Source organism: Haematobia irritans, chromosome 4, assembly GCF_050003625.1.
Source record: "Haematobia irritans isolate KBUSLIRL chromosome 4, ASM5000362v1, whole genome shotgun sequence".
Classification (NCBI taxonomy): Eukaryota; Metazoa; Arthropoda; class Insecta; order Diptera; family Muscidae; genus Haematobia; species Haematobia irritans.
This window is the reverse complement of record NC_134400.1, coordinates 18,647,463-18,667,622: the sequence shown is the minus strand read 5'-3', so window position 1 is coordinate 18,667,622 and position 20,160 is coordinate 18,647,463. Positions and strand designations below refer to the sequence as shown.

Here is a 20,160-nt window from a genome sequence, read left to right as displayed (position 1 = left end):
ATTTTTGTCTACAGAAAATTTTGCCAAAACTTTATTTTTATAGAAAATGTTGACCAATATTTTTATACAAAAAAATTAAAAAAAAAAATCTATTTTCAAAAAAAAGTTTGTTATTTTATTTTAGTAGATTATTTTTTTGTCTAAATGTTATTTCTATAGAAAATTTTGTTAAAAAAAAAAAAATTGTAAAAAATTCTATTTTCAAAAAAAAAAAAAGTTTGTTATTTTATTTTAGTAGATTATTGATAAATTTTACGTAAAATTTTTTAGAGTATTTTGGGCACGAGTGGAAACCATACTTGTAACACTGTGGTGGAGGGTACGTAAGAGTCGACTAGAGAGAATTTTTGGTTTTCTTTTTTTTTGATAACCTCTTAAACATTGACCATGATTTGTTTATTTTTGTTTTTTGTTTTTAATTACAATTGTCTTTTACATTTGTCTACAATTTGTCTCAAGAACTACAAGAAAATTATAGCTCATCAATGACAAATTTTTTATTACATCTTGGTATCTCATAAAGATCACACGGCATTATTTCGGAATGAAATTCATTTTAATAATCCTCGTATTGGCTACAGTTGTTCAGGTTTGTGTTTAGTTTTAAATTCAAAATTTTATTCAAAAGTTTTATACCGTTACATCTCTATTTCAGACTGTGCCTCGCATACAGGCCTATAGAGTCAAACGTGATTCGAATGAAGGCAAACAATTTTATAGCACTATGCTTTCTCTAATTGATGAACTGAAGGTCATGATTGAAGGTGTCCTCCATGATATGCCCAATACTGAAGCATATGCTAGATATAAATTAAAATGGAATCTGTTTTTAGAAAAATATAATCATAAAGCCATAGATGAAGAATGTGCCATTAAAATTGTGGAAATTTTAGAAGAATTTGCTGATTTTGCTGACGACTGGAGACTGGGTAAATTGTTGAGTCCGGAGTGTCAAACCATTAAAAATCTGTTCCTCAAATATGGCTATGTGGAATTAAGTGAAAAATTTTTACCCATAATTGAAAATCTTGTCATTCCTGAAGATGTTATGGAGGTGCAAGTTCAATGTTAAATTTTTAAAATAAAAAAAGTGTTAATTGAAAGTGCAAATATAGATATGAAGATAATACGAGTTTTATGAAAATCTTGTTAAAAATCTGGGGTGGCACATTTCTATAGCATTGATAGCGTAACATTTCGTCGTGCTCGATTAATTCATTCAAACAAGTAACCTTTGTGACGGTTTGTACAACCATCTCCAGTGGTGAAAAATAGTTTTATTTGTATCTGCCTAAAAATATGCTACAAATAATTTTTAAAGAGTTTATATTCTATTACAATTGTAATTCGTTTAATCAATTACAATAGCATGTAAATATATTTTATAGTACTGCCTAAAAGTATGCTATAAATATTTCAATCAAGTAAGTACTGGGGAATCAAGTAAGTATCTGGGGAAAATTTTGATCAAATTTTAAGGCACATAGAAGAATTGTATACCCACGGAAAACATTCCCTTGAAAATATTCAGAAATAAGCCGAGTGCAGATATACAAAAATCTGCAAAACCCCAATAGAACAATGACATCCCCACACAAATAGGGACCAGTGATTGGAAAACATCTCCAATACTGACATAATTGGAAAATTGGATTTTATTCCAAAGAAACGCATTAACCAGGCAGTATTCAAGATTGGGAAGGTTTTTGAAAAAAAAAACTACCCAATACTGACAACACTGAATAAGAGGATTTTATTGCCAGGGAACGTATTGCCCAGAGACGATTAGGAATTGGGCCATGTGATTTTAAATCCCAAGAAAAAAAAATTATATCCCAATCCTAATAAAACACCAATTTGAGGAAAAAAAATCTGCAATGCTGACAATATTGAAAAGGAGGATTTTACTGCCAGTGAATATGTTCCCCAGAGAATGTTCAAATTTCAACAAATGCCCAAAAATGTCATCCCCAAACGAAAAAAAACCTATTTGTGGAAAAAATTCCCAATACTGGCAACACTGATTACAAGGATTTTATTCTCAAGGAACGACTTCCCCAAAGAATATTCAAAACTGAGCCAAGTGCACATTTTGAAGAATCCCCAAAAATCCCAAATACAATTTTGACAAAATGTTCTGTAGAAATAAAATTTTATTGTTGTTTTTGATCTCAGCTTAAAACCATGCATTGACTAAACTACAAGTGTAGCTTAACCAACAGAGGAAAAGTATGTTTGTCAAATTTATTTGGGCAAAGCCCTATAGACTGCAAGATGGTTGGATGGACGCACGTTTCGCAATTACCACATTCCTCATCAGCATCCTCTACTTGCAGCAAAACTATCAACCAATTATCAGAATAAATTCGGGTAATTCACTCAACCCAAAGTGAACTACACTTGAATCTTCCGAAAAAAGGTTTGATAGTCGGCTACTGCCTAAACAAATTTGCAAGCATATCTCTTTTCCTTTGCCAAACTCAAATCATCGATTTGAATGTACAGTAGAATTCATTTATAGCGACCTCGGTTACAACGACCATCCGTTTATAACGACGGATTTTCAAAGCAAGTTTGGTTCTTAATAGTTTGTACATGCGCAAGCATTCGCTTAGAACGACTCCGGTTTTAGCGACCATCTGCTTTTAACGACCAATTTGCACGTCTGCTTTGGAATGGACATTCGGTTATAACGACGATGTAAGTTCTGTTACTAATTTTTATTTTTTTTCATTCCATTTTTTGTCGTCAGCCAATACTAAATAAAGAAACATACTGCGGGGAGTCACAGAATTTGTTTTCGATTATCCCAAACAGAGGTGCAAATGATAAAGAAGAAATATTCAAACCAGTTTGGGGTGAGTTAGAGTTCAAACCAGGACTGGGATGAGTTCGTAAATGTCGATGACAACGTCGTGACATCAGAAGAACCTTCATTGAGAGAAATAGTAGAGAACACAAAAGAAAATGATGAAACTCAGAGCGATAATGAACAAGATGACGAAGATGAGCCAATCAAAATTCCAACTAGGACAGATACCTTGAGTGCGGTGCACACATTAAAACAGTATTTACGATTTGGGGGTTCTGATATATCAGAGAGTTTATATAGTTCCGTTGAAATTATTGAAAGTCAATTATTAAAAGAAATTCTTGTAAATAGGAAACAAACCACAATTCTAAACTATTTGCAATCTCAATAAATATGAGTATACATGATAAAAAAAAATACTTAAAAATATTGTGTACACTTATTTGGATACAACGACGTTCGGTTATAACGACGTATAATTTGGGTCCCTTGGCGGTCGCTATAACCGAATTCTCCTGTAGTTGGCTGGGTTTGTTTTTGAGGTTGCTTCCTCTATCTTCATTCGTTTTGTTTGTTATTGTTGGTTTCTCTTCAATCATTATTTTTGAAGAAATTTTTTTTATAAATTTTATAGAAATAAAATTTAAATAAAATTTTCTATAGAAATAAAATTTTGACAAAATTTTCTATAGAAAAAATTTTTTTAGAAAATTTTCTATAGAAATAAAATTTATAAAATAAAAAATTTTCTATAGAAATACAATTTTGACAAATTTTTCTATTGAAATAAAATTTCAATATTTAAAAATTTTGACAAAATTGTCTATAGGAATAAAATTTTGACAAATTCTTCTATAGAAATAAAATTTTCAAAAAATTTTCTATAGAAATAAGATTTTGACAAAATTTTCTATAGAAATAAAATTTTGACAAAATTTTCTATAGAAATAATAGAAGTAAAATTTTGAAAATTGTTTTTATAAATTTTATAGAAATAAAATTAGAAATAAAATTTTGAAGAAAAATTTTCTAGAAATAAAATTTAACAAAATTTTCTATAGAAGAAAAATATTGACAAAATTTTCTATAGAAATAAAATTTTGACAATTTTTTCTAAAGAAATAATATTGTTACAAAATTTTCTATTCTATAGTAATAAAGTTTATAGAAAATTTTCTATAGAAATAAAATTTTTCAAAATTTTCTATAGAAATAAAATGTTGACAAAATTTTCTATTGAAATAAAATAATAAAAAAAATTAAAATTTTGACAAAATTTTCTATAAAAATAAAATCTTGACACAATTTAAGGAATAAAATTTCGACAAATTTTTAAATTAAAAGAGAATTGTGCCCTAAAAATATCCTTACTTGTATTCTCCGCTTATTTGGCTCGGAGTCAATATCAAAATTTTTAAATTTAAGAAAAAATCTTTGGAACCGAGGATGGTTTTTTTCAGTGAATTTTGACAAAATTTTCTATAGAAGTAAAATTTTGAGAAAATTTTATAGAAATAAAATTTTGACAAAACTTTCTATAGAAGACACATTTCGAATAAATGTTTTATAGAAATAAAATTTTGAGAAAAACTTTTCTAGAAATTAAATTTTGACAAAATGTTTTATAGAAATAAAATTTTAACAAAATTTTATATAGAAATAAATTTTTAAAAAAAATTTTCAATGGAAATAAAACTTTGATAAAATTTTCTATGGAAATAAAATTTTGAAAAAATTTTCTTTAGAAATAAAATTTTGACAAAATTTTCTAAAAGAATACAATTTTGACAAAATTTTCTATAGAAATAAAATTTTGACAAAATTTTCTATAAAAATAAAATTTTGACAAAATTGTCTATAGGAATAACATTTTGACAAATTTTTCTATAGAAGAAAAATTTTGAAAAATTTTTCTATAGAAGAAAAATTTTGACAAATTTTTCTATACAAGAAAATTTTTGACAAATTTTTCTATAGAAGAAAAATTTTGACAAAATTTTCTATAGAAGAAAAATTTTGACAAAATTTTCTATAGAAATAAAATTTTAACAAAATATTCTATTCAAATAAAATTTCAATATTTAAAAATTTTGATAAAATTTTCTATAGAAATAAAATTTTGACAAAATTTTTTATAAAAATAAAATTTTGACAAAATTGTCTATAAGAATAAAATTTTGACAAATTTTTCTATAGAGGAAAAATGTTGACAAAATTTTCTATAAAATAAAATTTTCACAAAATTTTCTATTGAAATAAAAATTTGACAAAGTTTTTTATAGAAGTAAAATTTTGAAAATTGTTTTTATAAAATGTTGACAAAATTTTTTATAGAAATTAAATTGTGACAAAATTTTCTATAGAAATAAAATTTTGACAAATTTTTCTAAAGAAATAAAATTTGGACAAAATTTTCTATAGAAATAAAATATTGAAAACATTTTCTATAGAAATAAATAATTGAAAAAAATTTCTATAGAAATAAAATTTTGACAAATTTTCTATTGAAATAAAATATAGACAAAAAAAACTAAAAATGTTGAAAAAATTTTCTACAGAAATAAAATTTTAACAAAATTTTCTATAAAAATAAAATTTTGATAAAATTGTCTATAGGAATAAAATTTTGACAAATTTTTCTATAGAAAAAAAATTTTGACAAAATTTTCTATAGAAATAAAATTTTGAGGAAAAATGTTCTAGAAATAAAATTTTGACAAAATTTTTCTATAGAAGAAAAATGTTGACAAAATTTTCTATAGAAATAAAATTGTGCCAAAATTTTCTATAGAAATAAAATTTTGACAAAATTTTCTATAGATATAACATTTTGACAAAATTTTCTATAGAAGTAAACTGTTGACAAAACTTTCTATAGAAATAAATTTTTCACAAAATTTTTCATAGAAATAAAATTTTAATAATATTTTCATTAGAAACAAAATTTTGACAAAGTTTTTCATAGAAATAAAAGTTTAACAATATTTTCTATAGAAATAACATTTTGACAAAATTTCCTATAAAAAAAATTGACAAAATTTTCTATAGAAATAACATTTTGACAAAATTTTCTATAGAAAAAAAAATTGACAAAATTTTCTATAGGAATAAAATTTTAATAATATTTTCTTTAGAAATAAAATTTTGACAAAATTTTTTATTTTTCAAATAACACATTGATATTTTCTTAAGAATTGTTTTCAAAATTCCATATTTCGTCGCTTGACAACATTGGCCATATGTTTATTTGATAACTCAAAAGGAGTCTCAACCTTCTCTGTTTCGCTGTCTGTCTGCCTCTCAATATGTGATCTCCTTTGCGTGTAATCTGTGAAGTGTTTAGTGCAATATTGACATTTATGACAAAATCAAATTGAAAAATTTTATATTTATGTTAGATGACATTTTTACTATTCGATGGTTTTGTATGAATGGCAGTAGTTCTCCCTCAATTTAGGGTTGATTGGTACTGATGGGGTGTGGGGATATTTGAAGCTAAAAATTCGGCCAGGCCGAAACTTAAATATCTACCACCGTTATCGTGGAGTTTATAAACTAATTTTCTTCGTAAGCATCTCCTCGTAAGTTATTGTCATATACTATAGTTAAGATAAAACATAACGACTTTTGCTACATATTCTATCAAAAAGAGTAGATTTGTATTACAGATTGTTAGATTGATAGAATTCTTGATATTTTGGTAGATTTTGGAAACCATTCCTCTCCAACTAAGAGGTATGTCAACTTTCTCTATAATAGAATTTTTACCAAATTTTCTTTGGAAATAAAATTTAAAAAAAAATTTCTATTGAAATAAAATTTTGAGAAATTTTTCTATTTTTCTAACAAAAAGTTGTCAAAATTTTATTTGTATAGAAAATTTTCTCAAAATTTTATTTCCAACGAAAATTTAATCACAATTTTATTTCTATAGAAAAAATTGTCAAAACTTTATTTCTATCGAAAATCTTGTCAAAATTTTATTTCTATAGAAAATTTTGTCAAAATTTAATTTCTATAGAAAATTTTGTCAAAATCTTATTTCTATAGAACATTTTGTCAAAATTTTTTTTCTATAGAAAATGTTGTCAAAATTTTATTTCAATAGAAAATTTAGTCAGAATTTTATTTCTATAGAAAATTTTGTCAAAAAATTTACTTCTATAGAAAATTTTGTCAAAAGTTTACTGCTATAGAACATTTTCTCAAAATTTTATTTCTATAGAAAATTTTGTCAATTTTTATATTTTCTTTTTTGTTTCTATAGAATATTTTTTTTATATTTATTTTTGACTTCAATAGAAAATTTTCTCAAAATTTTATTTCTATAGAAAATTTTGTAAAAATTTAATTTCTATAGAAAATTTTGTCAAAATGTTATTGCTATAGAAAATTTATTTCTATAGACAATTTTGTGAATTTTTATTTCAATAGAAAATTTTGTAAAATTTTATTCCTATAGAAAATTTTGTAAAAATTTTGTTTCTATAGAAAATTTATTTCTATAGAAAATTTTGTGAAATTTTTATTTCAATAGAAAATTTTGTGAAATTTTTATTTCAATAGAAAATTTTGTCAAAATTTTATTCCTATAGAAAATTTTGTCAAAATTTTATTTCTATAGAAAATATTCTCAAAATTTTATTTCTCCAGAAAATTTTGTCAAAAATTTTACTTCTATAGAAAATTTTGTCAAAAATTTTACTTCTATAGAAAATTTTGTCAAAAGTTTATTTCTATAGAAAATTTTGTCAATTTTTATATATATATATTTTTTTTTTGTTTCTATAGAATATTTTTCTTTATATTTATTTTTGACTTCAATAGAAAATTTTCTCAAAATTTTATTTCTACAGAAAATTTTGTCAAAATTTTATTGCTATAGAAAATTTATTTCTATAGAAAATTTTGTGAAATTTTTATTTCAATAGAAAATTTTGTCAAAATTTTATTCCTATAGAAAATTTTGTAAAAATTTTATTTCTATAGAAAATTTTCTCAAAATTTTATTTCTACAGAAAATTTTATTAAAATTTTATTGCCATAGAAAATTTTCTCAAAATTTTATTTCTATATAATGTTTTAGCAAACCTTTTATCTCTGTAGAAAATTTTGTCTAAATTTTGTTTCTATAGAAATTTTTGTTAAAATTTTATTTCTATAGAAAGTTTTGTTAAATTTTTATTTCTATAGAAAATTGTTAACATTTTATTTCTATAGAAAATTTTGTCAAACATTTGACTTCTATAGAAAATTTTGTCAAAATTTTATTTCTGTAGTAAATTTTGTCAAAATTTTATTTCTATAGAAAAATTTCTCAAAATTTTATTTCCAGCGAAAATTTAGTCAGAATTTTATTTCAATAGAAAATTTTGTCAAACGTTTGACTTCTATAGAAAATTTTGTCAAAAGTTTATTTCTATAGAAAATTTTCACAAAATGTTATTTCTATAGAAAATTTTGTCAATTTTTATGATTTTTTTTTTTGTTTCTATAAAATATTTTTTCTTTATATTTATTTTTGACTTCAATAAAAAATTTTCTCAAAATTTTATTTCTCTAGAAAATTTTTGTAAAAATTTAATTTCTATAGAAAATTTTGTCAAAATTTTATTGCTATAGAAAATTTATTTTTATAAAAAATTTTGTGAAATTTTTATTTCAATAGAAAATTTTGTCAAAATTTTATTCCTATAGAAAATTTTGTAAAAATTTTGTTTCTATAGAAAATTTATTTCTATAGAAAATTTTGTGAAATTTTTATTTCAATAGAAAATTTTGTGAAATTTTTATTTCAATAGAAAATTTTGTCAAAATTTTATTTCTATAGAAAAAATTCTCAAAATTTTATTTCTATAGAAAACTTTGTCAAAAAATTTACTTCTATAGAAAATTTTGTCAAAAATTTTACTTCTATAGAAAATTTTGTCAAAAATTTTACTTCTATAGAAAATTTTGTCAAAAGTTTATTTCTATAGAAAATTTTGTCAATTTTTATATATATATATTTTTTTGTTTCTATAGAATATTTTTCTTTATATTTATTTTTGACTTCAATAGAAAATTTTCTCAAAATTTTATTTCTATAGAAAATTTTGTCAAAATTTTATTGCTATAGAAAATTTATTTCTATAGAAAATTTTCTAAAAATTTTATTTCTATAGAAAATTTTCTCAAAATTTTATTTCTACAGAAAATTTTGTTAAAATTTTATTGCCATAGAAAATTTTCTCAAAATTTTATTTCTATAGAATGTTTTAGCAAACCTTTTATCTCTGTAGAAAATTTTGTCTAAATTTTATTTCTATAGAAATTTTTGTTAAAATTTTATTTCTATAGAAAGTTTTGTTAAATTTTTATTTCTATAGAAAATTGTTAACATTTTATTTCTATAGAAAATTTTGTCAAACATTTGACTTCTATAGAAAATTTTGTCAAAATTTTATTTCTGTAGTAAATTTTGTCAAAATTTTATTTCTATAGAAAAATTTCTCAAAATTTTATTTCCAGCGAAAATTTAGTCAGAATTTTATTTCAATAGAAAATTTTGTCAAACATTTGACTTCTATAGAAAATTTTGTCAAAAGTTTATTTCTATAGAAAATTTTCTCAAAATGTTATTTCTATAGAAAATTTTGTCAATTTTTATGTTTTTTTTTTGTTTCTATAAAATATTTTTTCTTTATATTTATTTTTGACTTCACTAAAAAATTTTCTCAAAATTTTATTTCTATAGAAAATTTTTGTAAAAATTTAATTTCTATAGAAAATTTTGTCAAAATTTTATTGCTATAGAAAATTTATTTCTATAGAAAATATTGTGAAATTTTTATTTCAATAGAAAATTTTGTCAAAATTTTATTCATATAGAAAATTTTGTTAAGATTTTATTCCTATAGAAAATTTTCTCAAAATTTTATTTTTATAGAAAATTTTCTAAAATTTTTTTTTATAGAAAGTTTTAGCAAACATTTTATCACTGTAGAAAATGTTGTCAAAATGTTATTTCTGTAGACAATTTTCTCAAAATTTTGTTTTTATAGACCATTTTGTTAAGATTTTATTTCTATAGAAATTTTTGTTAAGATTTTATTTCTATAGAAAATTTTGTTAAAATTTTATTGCTATAAAAAATTTCCTCAAAATTTTATTTCTATAGAAAATTTTCTTAAAATGTTATTTCTATAGACAATACTAGCAAACATTTTATCTCTGTAGAAAATTTTGTCTAAATTTTATTGCTATAAAAAATTTTCTCCAAATTTTATTTCTATAGAAAGTTTTGTTAAAATTTTATTTCTATAGAAAATTTTATTAAAATATTATTTCTATAGAAAATTTTCACAAAATTTTATTTCTATGGAAAATTTTGTCAACATTTAATTTCCATTTGTCAACATTTTATTTCTATAGAAAATTTTGTTAAAATTTTATTTCTATAGAAAGTTTTAGCAAACCTTTTATCTCTGTAGAAAATTTTGTCTAAATTTTATTTCTATAGAAATTTTTGTTAAAATTTTATTTCTATAGAAAGTTTTGTTAAATTTTTATTTCTATAGAAAATTTTGTTAACATTTTATTTCTATAGAAAATTTTGTCAAAATTTTATCTCCAGCGAAAATTTAGTCAGAATTTTATTTCAATAGAAAATTTTGTCAACATTTGACTTCCATAGAAAATTTTGTCAAAAGTTTATTTCTATAGAAAATTTTCTCAAAATGTTATTTCTATAGAAAATTTTGTCAATTTTTATGTTTTTTTTTTGCTTCTATAAAATATTTTTTCTTTATATTTATTTTTGACTTCAATAGAAAATTTTCTCAAAATTTTATTTCTATAGAAAATTTTTGTAAAAATTTAATTTCTATAGAAAATTTTGTCAAAATTTTATTGCTATAGAAAATTTATTTCTATAGAAAATTTTGTGAAATTTTTATTTCAATAGAAAATTTTGTCAAAATTTTATTTCTAGAGAAAATTTTGACAAAATTTTATTTCTAGAGAAAATTTTCTCAAAATTTTATTTCTTTAGAAAATTTTGTTAAGACTTTATTTCTATAGAAAATTTTATTAAAATTTTATTGCTATAGAAAATTTTCTCAAAATTTTATTTCTATAGAAAATTTTCTTAAATTTTTTTTCTATAGAATGTTTCAGCAAACATTTTATCACTGTAGAAAATGTTGTCAAAATTTTATTTCTATAGAAAATTTTCTCAAAATTTTATTTCTATAGAACATTTTGTTAAGATTTTATTTCTATAGAAATTTTTGTTACGATTTTATTTCTATAGAAAATTTTGTTAAAATTTTATTGCTATAAAAAATTTTCTCAAAATTTTATTTCTATAGAAAATTTTCTTAAAATTTTATTTCTATAGACAATTTTAGCAAACATTTTATCTCTGTAGAAAATTTTGTCTAAATTTTATTGCTATAAAAAATTTTCTCAAAATTTTATTTCTATAGAAAATTTTATTAAAATTTTATTTCTATAGAAAATTTTCACAAAATTTTATTTCTATGGAAAATTTTCACAAAATTTTATTTCTATGGAAAATTTTGTCAAAATTTTATTTCCATTTGTCAACATTTTATTTCTATAGAAACTATTTTCAAAAGTTTCGTTCTATAGAAAATTTTCGACTTTTTTGGTGAAGATTTTTTTGCTGGTATTACTAATAATGTACCTATTTCACAACCAAATGGTTTCATACATTTCCAATTGTTTTGAAAATATTTATGATACTGTACCTTAAGCAATTTCTGAAAGTATATGAAGAAAATATCAATTACTTTTGATATTTCCCCTCTTAGGACAAATATGAAACAATTTCTCGAGGCACATGGTAATTTGATCTCTAACTAAGTCATAACATCAATAATTTCAAACAACAAAAAAATGAAGATTTTCTCAGGAGTTCAATAAACTTCGATTGATGCTCAGGCAAAACTTACAATCTAGAATTCTTATGTACTAAAGAGCATTTAAATTGTCATAGCATACACCCGGAAAACATAACTCAAATGGAAGATTAATAAGTTGGAAAAATCTTCTTACAAAATCAAAAAAAAAGAAAAGTCCTCAAATGAAAAAAAAGAAAGTGGAGTATTTCGAATTTTAAGGTTACTTGATTTTTTTTTTTCAATTTCCTTAAGCGTAAAGTACTTGCATCTATCTGTCCGTCCATAAATCTAATATTCTGTTATGTTCTACACCTTCAAGTGAAATATGATCACATGTCACTCTCTCTCTCTCTCCACGCACACACACACACACACACCCACAGTAAAAGTCATGGAACATGAGATGGACGAGTTATAAATTAAAATTTCACTTTCCTTAGGATCCTTGATGTTATTATTGCCCGTGTATCGTTGGGGAAAGCGAGTTACGCATTTAATGCTTCAATGCACTCAACATCACAGGAAACTATACTCCAAAGATGTTTGTTAGGACGGACATTCTAATGCATGGATGAATCCATGGCAATGATGTGCAACCATGCTCTTTAATTATTCCATTTTCATCTCACATGTCACCGTATTCAAATATTGAGGCATTAACGCATGCGTATCATGACGTAAGATGATGTGAGAATACAGAACTCACTATTCCAATCAGAGATGGAAAATAAAAGTTTGAGAAAATTTTCTAAAGAAATAAAATTTTCTATGGAAATAAAATTTTGACACAAATTTCTATAGAAATAAAATTTTGACAAAATTTTCTATAGAAATAAAATTTTGAGAAAATTTTCTATAGAAATAAAATTTTGAAATTTTTTCCATAGAAATAAAATTTTGAGAAAATTTTCTATAGAAATAAAATTTTGAGAAAAATTTCTATAGAATTAAAATTTTGCAAAAATTTTCTATGGAAATAAAGTTTTGACAAAATTTTCTATAGAAATAAAATTGTAATAAAATTTTCGATAGTAATAAAATTTTAACAAAACTTTTTTTAAGAAATAAAAATGTTGACAAAGTTTTTCTAAAGAAATACAATTTTCATTCGTTTTGGTTTGTTATTGTTGGTTTTGTTCTTCAAATCATGTCAAATTTATGACAAACATTCTTTTCCTCTGTTGGTTAAGCTACACTTGTAGTTTAGTCAATGTATGGTTTTAAGTTGAAATCAAAAAACAACAACAATGCTTAAAGAACAAAAACCAACAATAACAAAACAAAACGAATGAAAAAAAGAGGAAGCACGCTCAAAGTAAACCCAGCCAACTACACTCAAATCGACATGACAGTGGCATAGGAAAAGAGATATGTTTGTTTCGAATTTATTTCGGCATAAGCCGGCTATCATATAAAACCTTTTTTCGGAAGGTTCAAGTGTGGTTCATTGTTGGGTTTAATGAACTGCCTTAATTTATTCTGATAATTGGTTGATAGTTTTGCTGCAAGTAAAGGATGCTGATGAGGAATGTGGTAATTCCGAAACGTGCGTCCATCCAACCATCTTGCAGTCTATAGGGCTTTGCCCAAATAAATTTGACAAACATTCTTTTCCTCTGTTGGTTAAGCTACACTTGTAGTTTAGTCAATGTATGGTTTTAAGCTGAGATAAAAAAAACAACAGAAATACAATTTTGGCAAAATTTTCTATCGAAATAAAATGTTGACAACAATTTCTATAGAAATAAAATTTTGACAAAATTTTCTATATAAATACAAATTTGACAAAATTTTCTAAAGAAATAAAAATTTGACAACATTTTCTATAAAAATACAATTTTGACAAAATTTTCTATACAAATAAAATTTTGACAAGATAACATTTTGAGAAAATTTTCTAAACAAATAAAATTTTGCTAAAATTTTCTATGGAAATAAAATTTTGACACAATTTTTAATAGAAATAAAATTTTAAAAATTTCTTCTATAGATAAAATTTTGAGAAAATTTTCTATAGAAATAAAATTTTGAAAAAATTTTCTATAGAAATGAAATTTTGCAAAAATGTTGTCTATGGAAATAAAATTTTGACACAATTTTCTATAGAAATAAAATTTTGAAAATTTCTTCTATAGATAAAATTTTGAGAAAATTTTCTATAGAAATAAAATTTTGAAAAAATTTTCTATAGAAATAACATTTTGCAAAAATTTTGTATAGAAATGAAATTTTGACAAAATTTTCTATTCATAAAAAATGTTGCCAAATTTTCTATAGAAATAAAATTTTGACAAATTTTTCTATAGAAATAAAATTTTGACAAAATTTTCTATAGAAATAAAATTTTGAAAATTTCTTCTATAGATAAAATTTTGAGAAAATTTTCTATAGAAATAAAATTTTGAAAAATTTTCTATAGAAATAAAATTTTGCAAAAATTTTGTATAGAAATGAAATTTTGACAAAATTTTCTATTCATATAAAATTTTACCAAATTTTCTATAGAAATAAAATTTGACAAAATTTTCTATAACAATAAAATTTTGACAAAATTTTCTATAGATATAAAATTTTGAAAAAAATTTGTATAGAAATGAAATTTTGACAAAATTTTCTATTCATATAAAATTTTGCCAAATTTTCTATGGGAATAAAATGTTGACACAATTTTCTATATTCATATAAAATTTTGCCAAATTTTCTATATTCATATAAAATTTTGCCAAATTTTCTCTAGAAATAAAATTTTGACAAAATTTTCTATGGAAATAAAATGTTGACAAAATTTTCTATAGAAATAAAATTTTGACAACATTTTCTATAGAAATAAAAATTTGACAAAATTTTCTATGAAAATAAAATTTTTACAAAATTTTCTATATAAATAAAATTTTGACACAATTTTCTATATAAATAAAATTTTAATAACATTTTATATGGAAATAAAATTTTGAAAACATTTTCTATACAAATAAAATTTTGACAAAATTTTGTATAGAAATAAAATTTTGAGAAAATTTCGTATAGATATAAAATTTTGGCAATTTTGTTTTGTAGAAATAAAATTTTGTCAATTTTTTGTTAAGAAATCAAATTTTGCTAAATTTTTTTATAGAAATACAATTTTGACAAAATTTTCTATAGAAATAAAATTTAGAAAAAAAAGATGTTTACAGAAATAAAATTTAGAGAAAATTTTCTTTAGAACTAAAATTTTGAGAAAATTTTCGATAGAAATAAAATTTTGAGAAAATTGTCTAGCAAATAAAATTTTTGACAAAATTTCCAATTTTTTATTTTTATAAAAAATTTTTACAAAATTTTCTATAGAAATAAAATTTTTGACAAAATTCCCTATGGTAAATATAACTTTGACAAAATTTCCAGTAGAAATAAAATTTTGACAAAATATTGCTATAGAAATAAAGTTTTGAGAAAAATTTCTCTAGAAATAAAATTTTGAGAAAATTGGATATAGAAATAAAATGTTATTTCTATAGAAAATGTCAAAATTTTATTTCCATGGCAAATTTTGTTTATAGAACATTTTGTTAAAATTTTATTTCTCGTGAAAATTTTTTCCAAAGTTTTATTTCTATACAAAATTTTGTCAAAATTTTATTTGTATTGAAAATGAAATATAATTTTTACAAAATTTTCTATAGAACTTAAACAAAATGTTCTATAGAGATAAAATTTTAACAAATTTTTCTATAGCTAATACATTTTTGACAAAATTTTCTATAGAAATAACATTTTGACAAAATTTTCTATCGAATTAATATTATGACAAAATTTTCTATAGAAATAAAATGCTGACAAAGCTTTTCATAGAAATAAAATTTTGACAAAATTTTCTATGGAGATAAAAGTTTACCAAAAATTTCTATGGAAATAAAATTTTGATAAAACTTCATATAGAAATAAAATTTTGTCCAAGTTTTCATAGCAAATAGAATTTTGACAAAATATTCTATAGAAATAAAATTTCATAAAATTTTCTAAAAGAAATAAAATTTTGTCAAAATTTTCTAAATTAAATAAAATTTTGTCAAAATTTTCTATATTTTGCAAAAATTTTCTATGGAAATAAAGTTTTGACAAAATTCTCTATAGAAATAAAATTGTAATAAAATTTTCTATAGAAATAAAATTGTAATAAAATTTTCTGTAGAAATAAAATTTTAACAAAATTTTTTAAAGAAATAAAACTGTTGTCAAAGTTTTTCTAAAGAAATAAAATTTTGGCAAAATTTTCTATAGAAATAAAATTTTGACAATTTTTTCTATAGAAATAAAATTTTAATTTCTACGCAAATACTTAATAAGCCAATGCTTGCTTCCTGACGGTAAGGACGTATTCTCGATGTCCTTGAATAGTCTGCATTCTTCTAGTATTGATCAGAATGAAAAAGTACTGGAAAATGTATCATAGTATTGTATTTTCCATCTCTGATTTAATATTCCAACAAATATTCAATCTCATTCTTGGACTCAGACTCAATGTCTAGTTGTACTTAATAAAGATAACAGTGAGAAATAGAGACTCTAAAACTCTCAAATATATTACAGCACCCACTACATATCTATGTATGTGAGAAGAGAGATATATATGAGAAGATATATGAGAGAAGGAGATATAGAAATGACACTTATATCTTGCAACAATTTCATAAATATCAAAGAAGAAAGTACAGTTATCTCCACCTTTACCAATTGGATGAGAGTGTATTGACGCTAACGCCATATTAATCTCGAAAATAAGTGGTGAACACCTTACATACGTGGGAATAATTCACAGTCTTTTAATATTGCCCCCTCTATCCGCAAAGGAAATATTTAGGAATAAGTGAACATTTTTATGAGTTTTAAAGTAGCTCTTCGCCCCCACCCCCCTTTCGTGTGACAACTTCTAATGAAAAGGAAGGAATTTTCCTTATGATGCTGGGTTTGAAATTACCATTAGATTTTTTTCTATTTTAGTTTATTGAGAGATTTGAATTTGTACAGCTGGCAACACTTTGGTTATTCTTGAATAATTTATAACTTTTGATTTTCTGTTTAATAAATATTGAGAGAATTTGAATAAAGGTGTGAGAGAAAAGACTAAGGAAAATTGCTAATGCAGTCATATCACAAATGTCCGCGTTAGAGGTTAAATTCTAATATTTAATTATTGCCACTTTTTACATATTTTTTTTTCAAATTCTTAAAACTTCATTATTTTATAATTTCTTCCTCAAAGAAAGGGCGTTTTAACATTTATCTCTATTTGATGCAAACTCAATATGATTCTCATTTGCACTTGCAAATACACTTCTAGAGTTTGCAAAGAAATCGCTAACTCCATGCTGATCAAATAATCTCCAAATGGTCTTTTCCTCATTGGGGGCACTAGCCTTTGGGTATTTGGGGAATAGATCGCTAAAGCCATTCATAAGTCTCATAAGTCTTTCGAAGCACACCTCATTGTCTTCGGTCGATGTATAGGACTTTAGGAAATTCTCCCATGTAGCCCGATATGGAGCATAGGATTCAGTTGTGGGCATATCCTTGAGAACCGCTTCCACGAGATTCTTTTGATCAGCCACTAGTTTTTTAACAGCATTAAAAGCTTCTTGAGAAGCTGGCTCCGATGGCTCCACAGTTGCTGAAAGAGCAATCTAAAAATTGTATTGCAATTGCAAATAAATATCAATTTTTCCTTAGAATATTTTAATTGAAATTCAATTTCTTACCTTGGCCACTAAGGCCAAACATAACAACGAAAAGAATGCTTTCATATTGACTTGATAACTAAGACTAATTTTTGGTTTTCTTGGACAAGTGAATTTTTATTGACAAATTTCTTCTTATCAATTGTGAAGCCTTGGGCTAGGTTAGCATAGGTCATCTCATCGAATTTGAGGAATAGTAAAAGAGCTCAGAAATACTTTTTAAGATTAAACAAGTATATACGGCCGTAAGTTCGGCCAGGCCGAATCTTATGTACCCTCCACCATGGATTGCGTAGAAACTTCTACTGAAGACTGTCATCCACAATCGAATTACTTGGGTTGCGGTAACTTTTGCCGATGACAAGGTATCTTAAAACTTCCTAATACCGTAATATATACCACATAGTCCATACGTGGCCGATTAAATACGTATATAATTAAGTTTGACAAAATTTTCTATAGAAATAAAATTTTGACAACATTTTCTATAGAAGTAAAATTTGGACAAAATTTTCTATAGAAATACGATTTTAACAAAATTTTCCATACAAATAAAATTTTTACAAAATTTTCTATAGAAATAAAATTTTTACTAAATTTTCAAAATATTTAAAATTTTGACAACATTCTCTATAGAATTAAAATTTTGACAACATTTTCTACAGAAATAAAATTTTGCCAAAATTTTTTATAGAAATAAAATTTGACAAAATTTTCTATAGGAATAAAATTACGGCAAATTTTGCTAGATTATTTTTGCTCGAGTGGCAAGCATGATTATGAACCGATATGGACCAATTTTTGTGTGATTGGGGATCGGCTATATATAACTATAGACCGATATGGACCAATTTTGGCATGGTTATTAGCGGCCATATATTAACACCACGTTGCAAATTTCAACCGGATCGGATGAATTTTGCTCGTCCAAGTGCCTTCCGAGTTCAAATCTGGGGATCGGTTTATATAGGGGCTATATATAATTATGGACTGATATGGACCAATTTTTCAATAGTTGTTAGAGACCATATATTAACACCATGTACCAAATTTCAGCCGGATCGGATGAAATTTGCTTCTCTTAGAGGCCAAATTTGGGGTGTCCGTTTATATGGGGGCTATACGTAATAGTGGACCGATATGGACCAATTTTTGAATAGTTGTTAGAGACCATATATTAACACCATGTACCAAATTTCAGCCGGATCGGATGAAATTTGCTTCTCTTAGAGCAATCGTAAGCCAAATTTGGGGGTCCGTTTATATGGGGGCTATACGTAATAGTGGACCGATATGGACCAATTTTTGAATAGTTGTTAGAGACCATATATTAACACCATTTACCAAATTTCAGCCGGATCGGATGAAATTTGCTTCTCTTAGAGCAATCGTAAGCCAAATTTGGGGGTCCGTTTATATGGGGGCTATACGTAAAAGTGGACCGATATGGACCAATTTTTGAATGGTTGTTAGAGACCATATACTAACACCATGTACCAAATTTCAGCCGGATCGGATGAAACTTGCTTCTCTTAGAGGCCAAATTTGGGGATCCGTTTATATGGGGGCCGGATCGGATGAAATTTGCTTCTCTTAGAGCAATCGTAAGCCAAATTTGGGGGTCCGTTTATATGGGGGCTATACGTAAAAGTGGACCGATATGGACCAATTTTTGAATGGTTGTTAGAGACCATAGACTAACACCATGTGCCAAATTTCAGCCGGATAGGATGAAACTTGATTCTCTTAGAGGCCAAATTTGGGGATCCGTTTATATGGGTGCTATACGTAAAAGTGGACCGATATGGACCAATTTTTGAATGGTTGTTAGAGACCATATATTAACACCATGTACCAAATTTCAGCCTGATCGGATGAAATTTGCTTCTTTTAGAGCAATCGCAAACCAAATTTGGGGGTCCGTTTATATGGGGGCTATACGTAAAAGTGGACCGATATGGACCAATTTTTGCACGGTTGTTAGAGACCATATATTAACACCATGTACCAAATTTCAGCCGGATCGGATGAAATTTGCTTCTCTGTGAGCAATCGCGAGCCAAATTTGGGGGTCCGTTTATATGGGGGCTATAGGTAAAAGTGGACCGATATGGACCAATTTTTGCATGGTTGTTAGAGACCATATACTAACACCATGTACCAAATTTCAGCCGGATCGGATGAAATTTGCTTCTCTTAGAGCAATCACAAGTCAAATTTGGGGGTCCGTTTGTATGGGGACTATACGTAAAAGTGGACCGATATGGACCAATTTTTGCACGGTTGTTAGAGACCATATATTAACACCATGTACCAAATTTCAGCCGGATCGGATGAAATTTGCTTCTCTGAGAGCAATCGCGAGCCAAATTTTGGGGTCCGTTTATATGGGGGCTATAGGTAAAAGTGGACCGATATGGACCAATTTTTGCATGGTTGTTAGAGACCATATACTAACACCATGTACCAAATTTCAGCCGGATCGGATGAAATTTGCTTCTCTTAGAGCAATCACAAGTCAAATTTGGGGGTCCGTTTATATGGGGGCTATAGGTAAAAGTGGACCGATATGGACCAATTTTTGCATGGTTGTTAGAGACCATATACTAACACCATGTACCAAATTTCAGCCGGATCGGATGACATTTGCTTCTCTTAGAGGCCAAATTTGGGGGTCCGTTTATATGGGGGCCGGGTCGGATGAAATTTGCTTCTCTTAGAGCAA

At 24.7% G+C, this 20,160-nt stretch overlaps 2 protein-coding genes across 2 annotated transcripts; one reads left to right on the top strand and one right to left on the bottom strand.

Moving 5' to 3' along the window:
• Positions 1 to 464: 464 nt before the first annotated feature.
• On the top strand, positions 465 to 1,127 carry LOC142236218 (uncharacterized). Its single transcript, XM_075307481.1, has 2 exons — positions 465 to 589; positions 656 to 1,127. Exons 1-2 carry the CDS (start codon positions 545 to 547, stop codon positions 1,070 to 1,072), a joined length of 462 nt encoding a protein of 153 aa, XP_075163596.1. The 5' UTR covers positions 465 to 544; the 3' UTR covers positions 1,073 to 1,127.
• A 15,548-nt stretch (positions 1,128 to 16,675) lies between these two features.
• Positions 16,676 to 17,501, bottom strand: LOC142236643 (uncharacterized). The gene is made up of 2 exons (XM_075307877.1): positions 17,457 to 17,501; positions 16,676 to 17,381 (listed from the first exon to the last, which is right to left on the bottom strand). Exons 1-2 carry the CDS (start codon positions 17,499 to 17,501, stop codon positions 16,974 to 16,976), a joined length of 453 nt encoding a protein of 150 aa, XP_075163992.1. The 3' UTR covers positions 16,676 to 16,973.
• Positions 17,502 to 20,160: the final 2,659 nt, after the last annotated feature.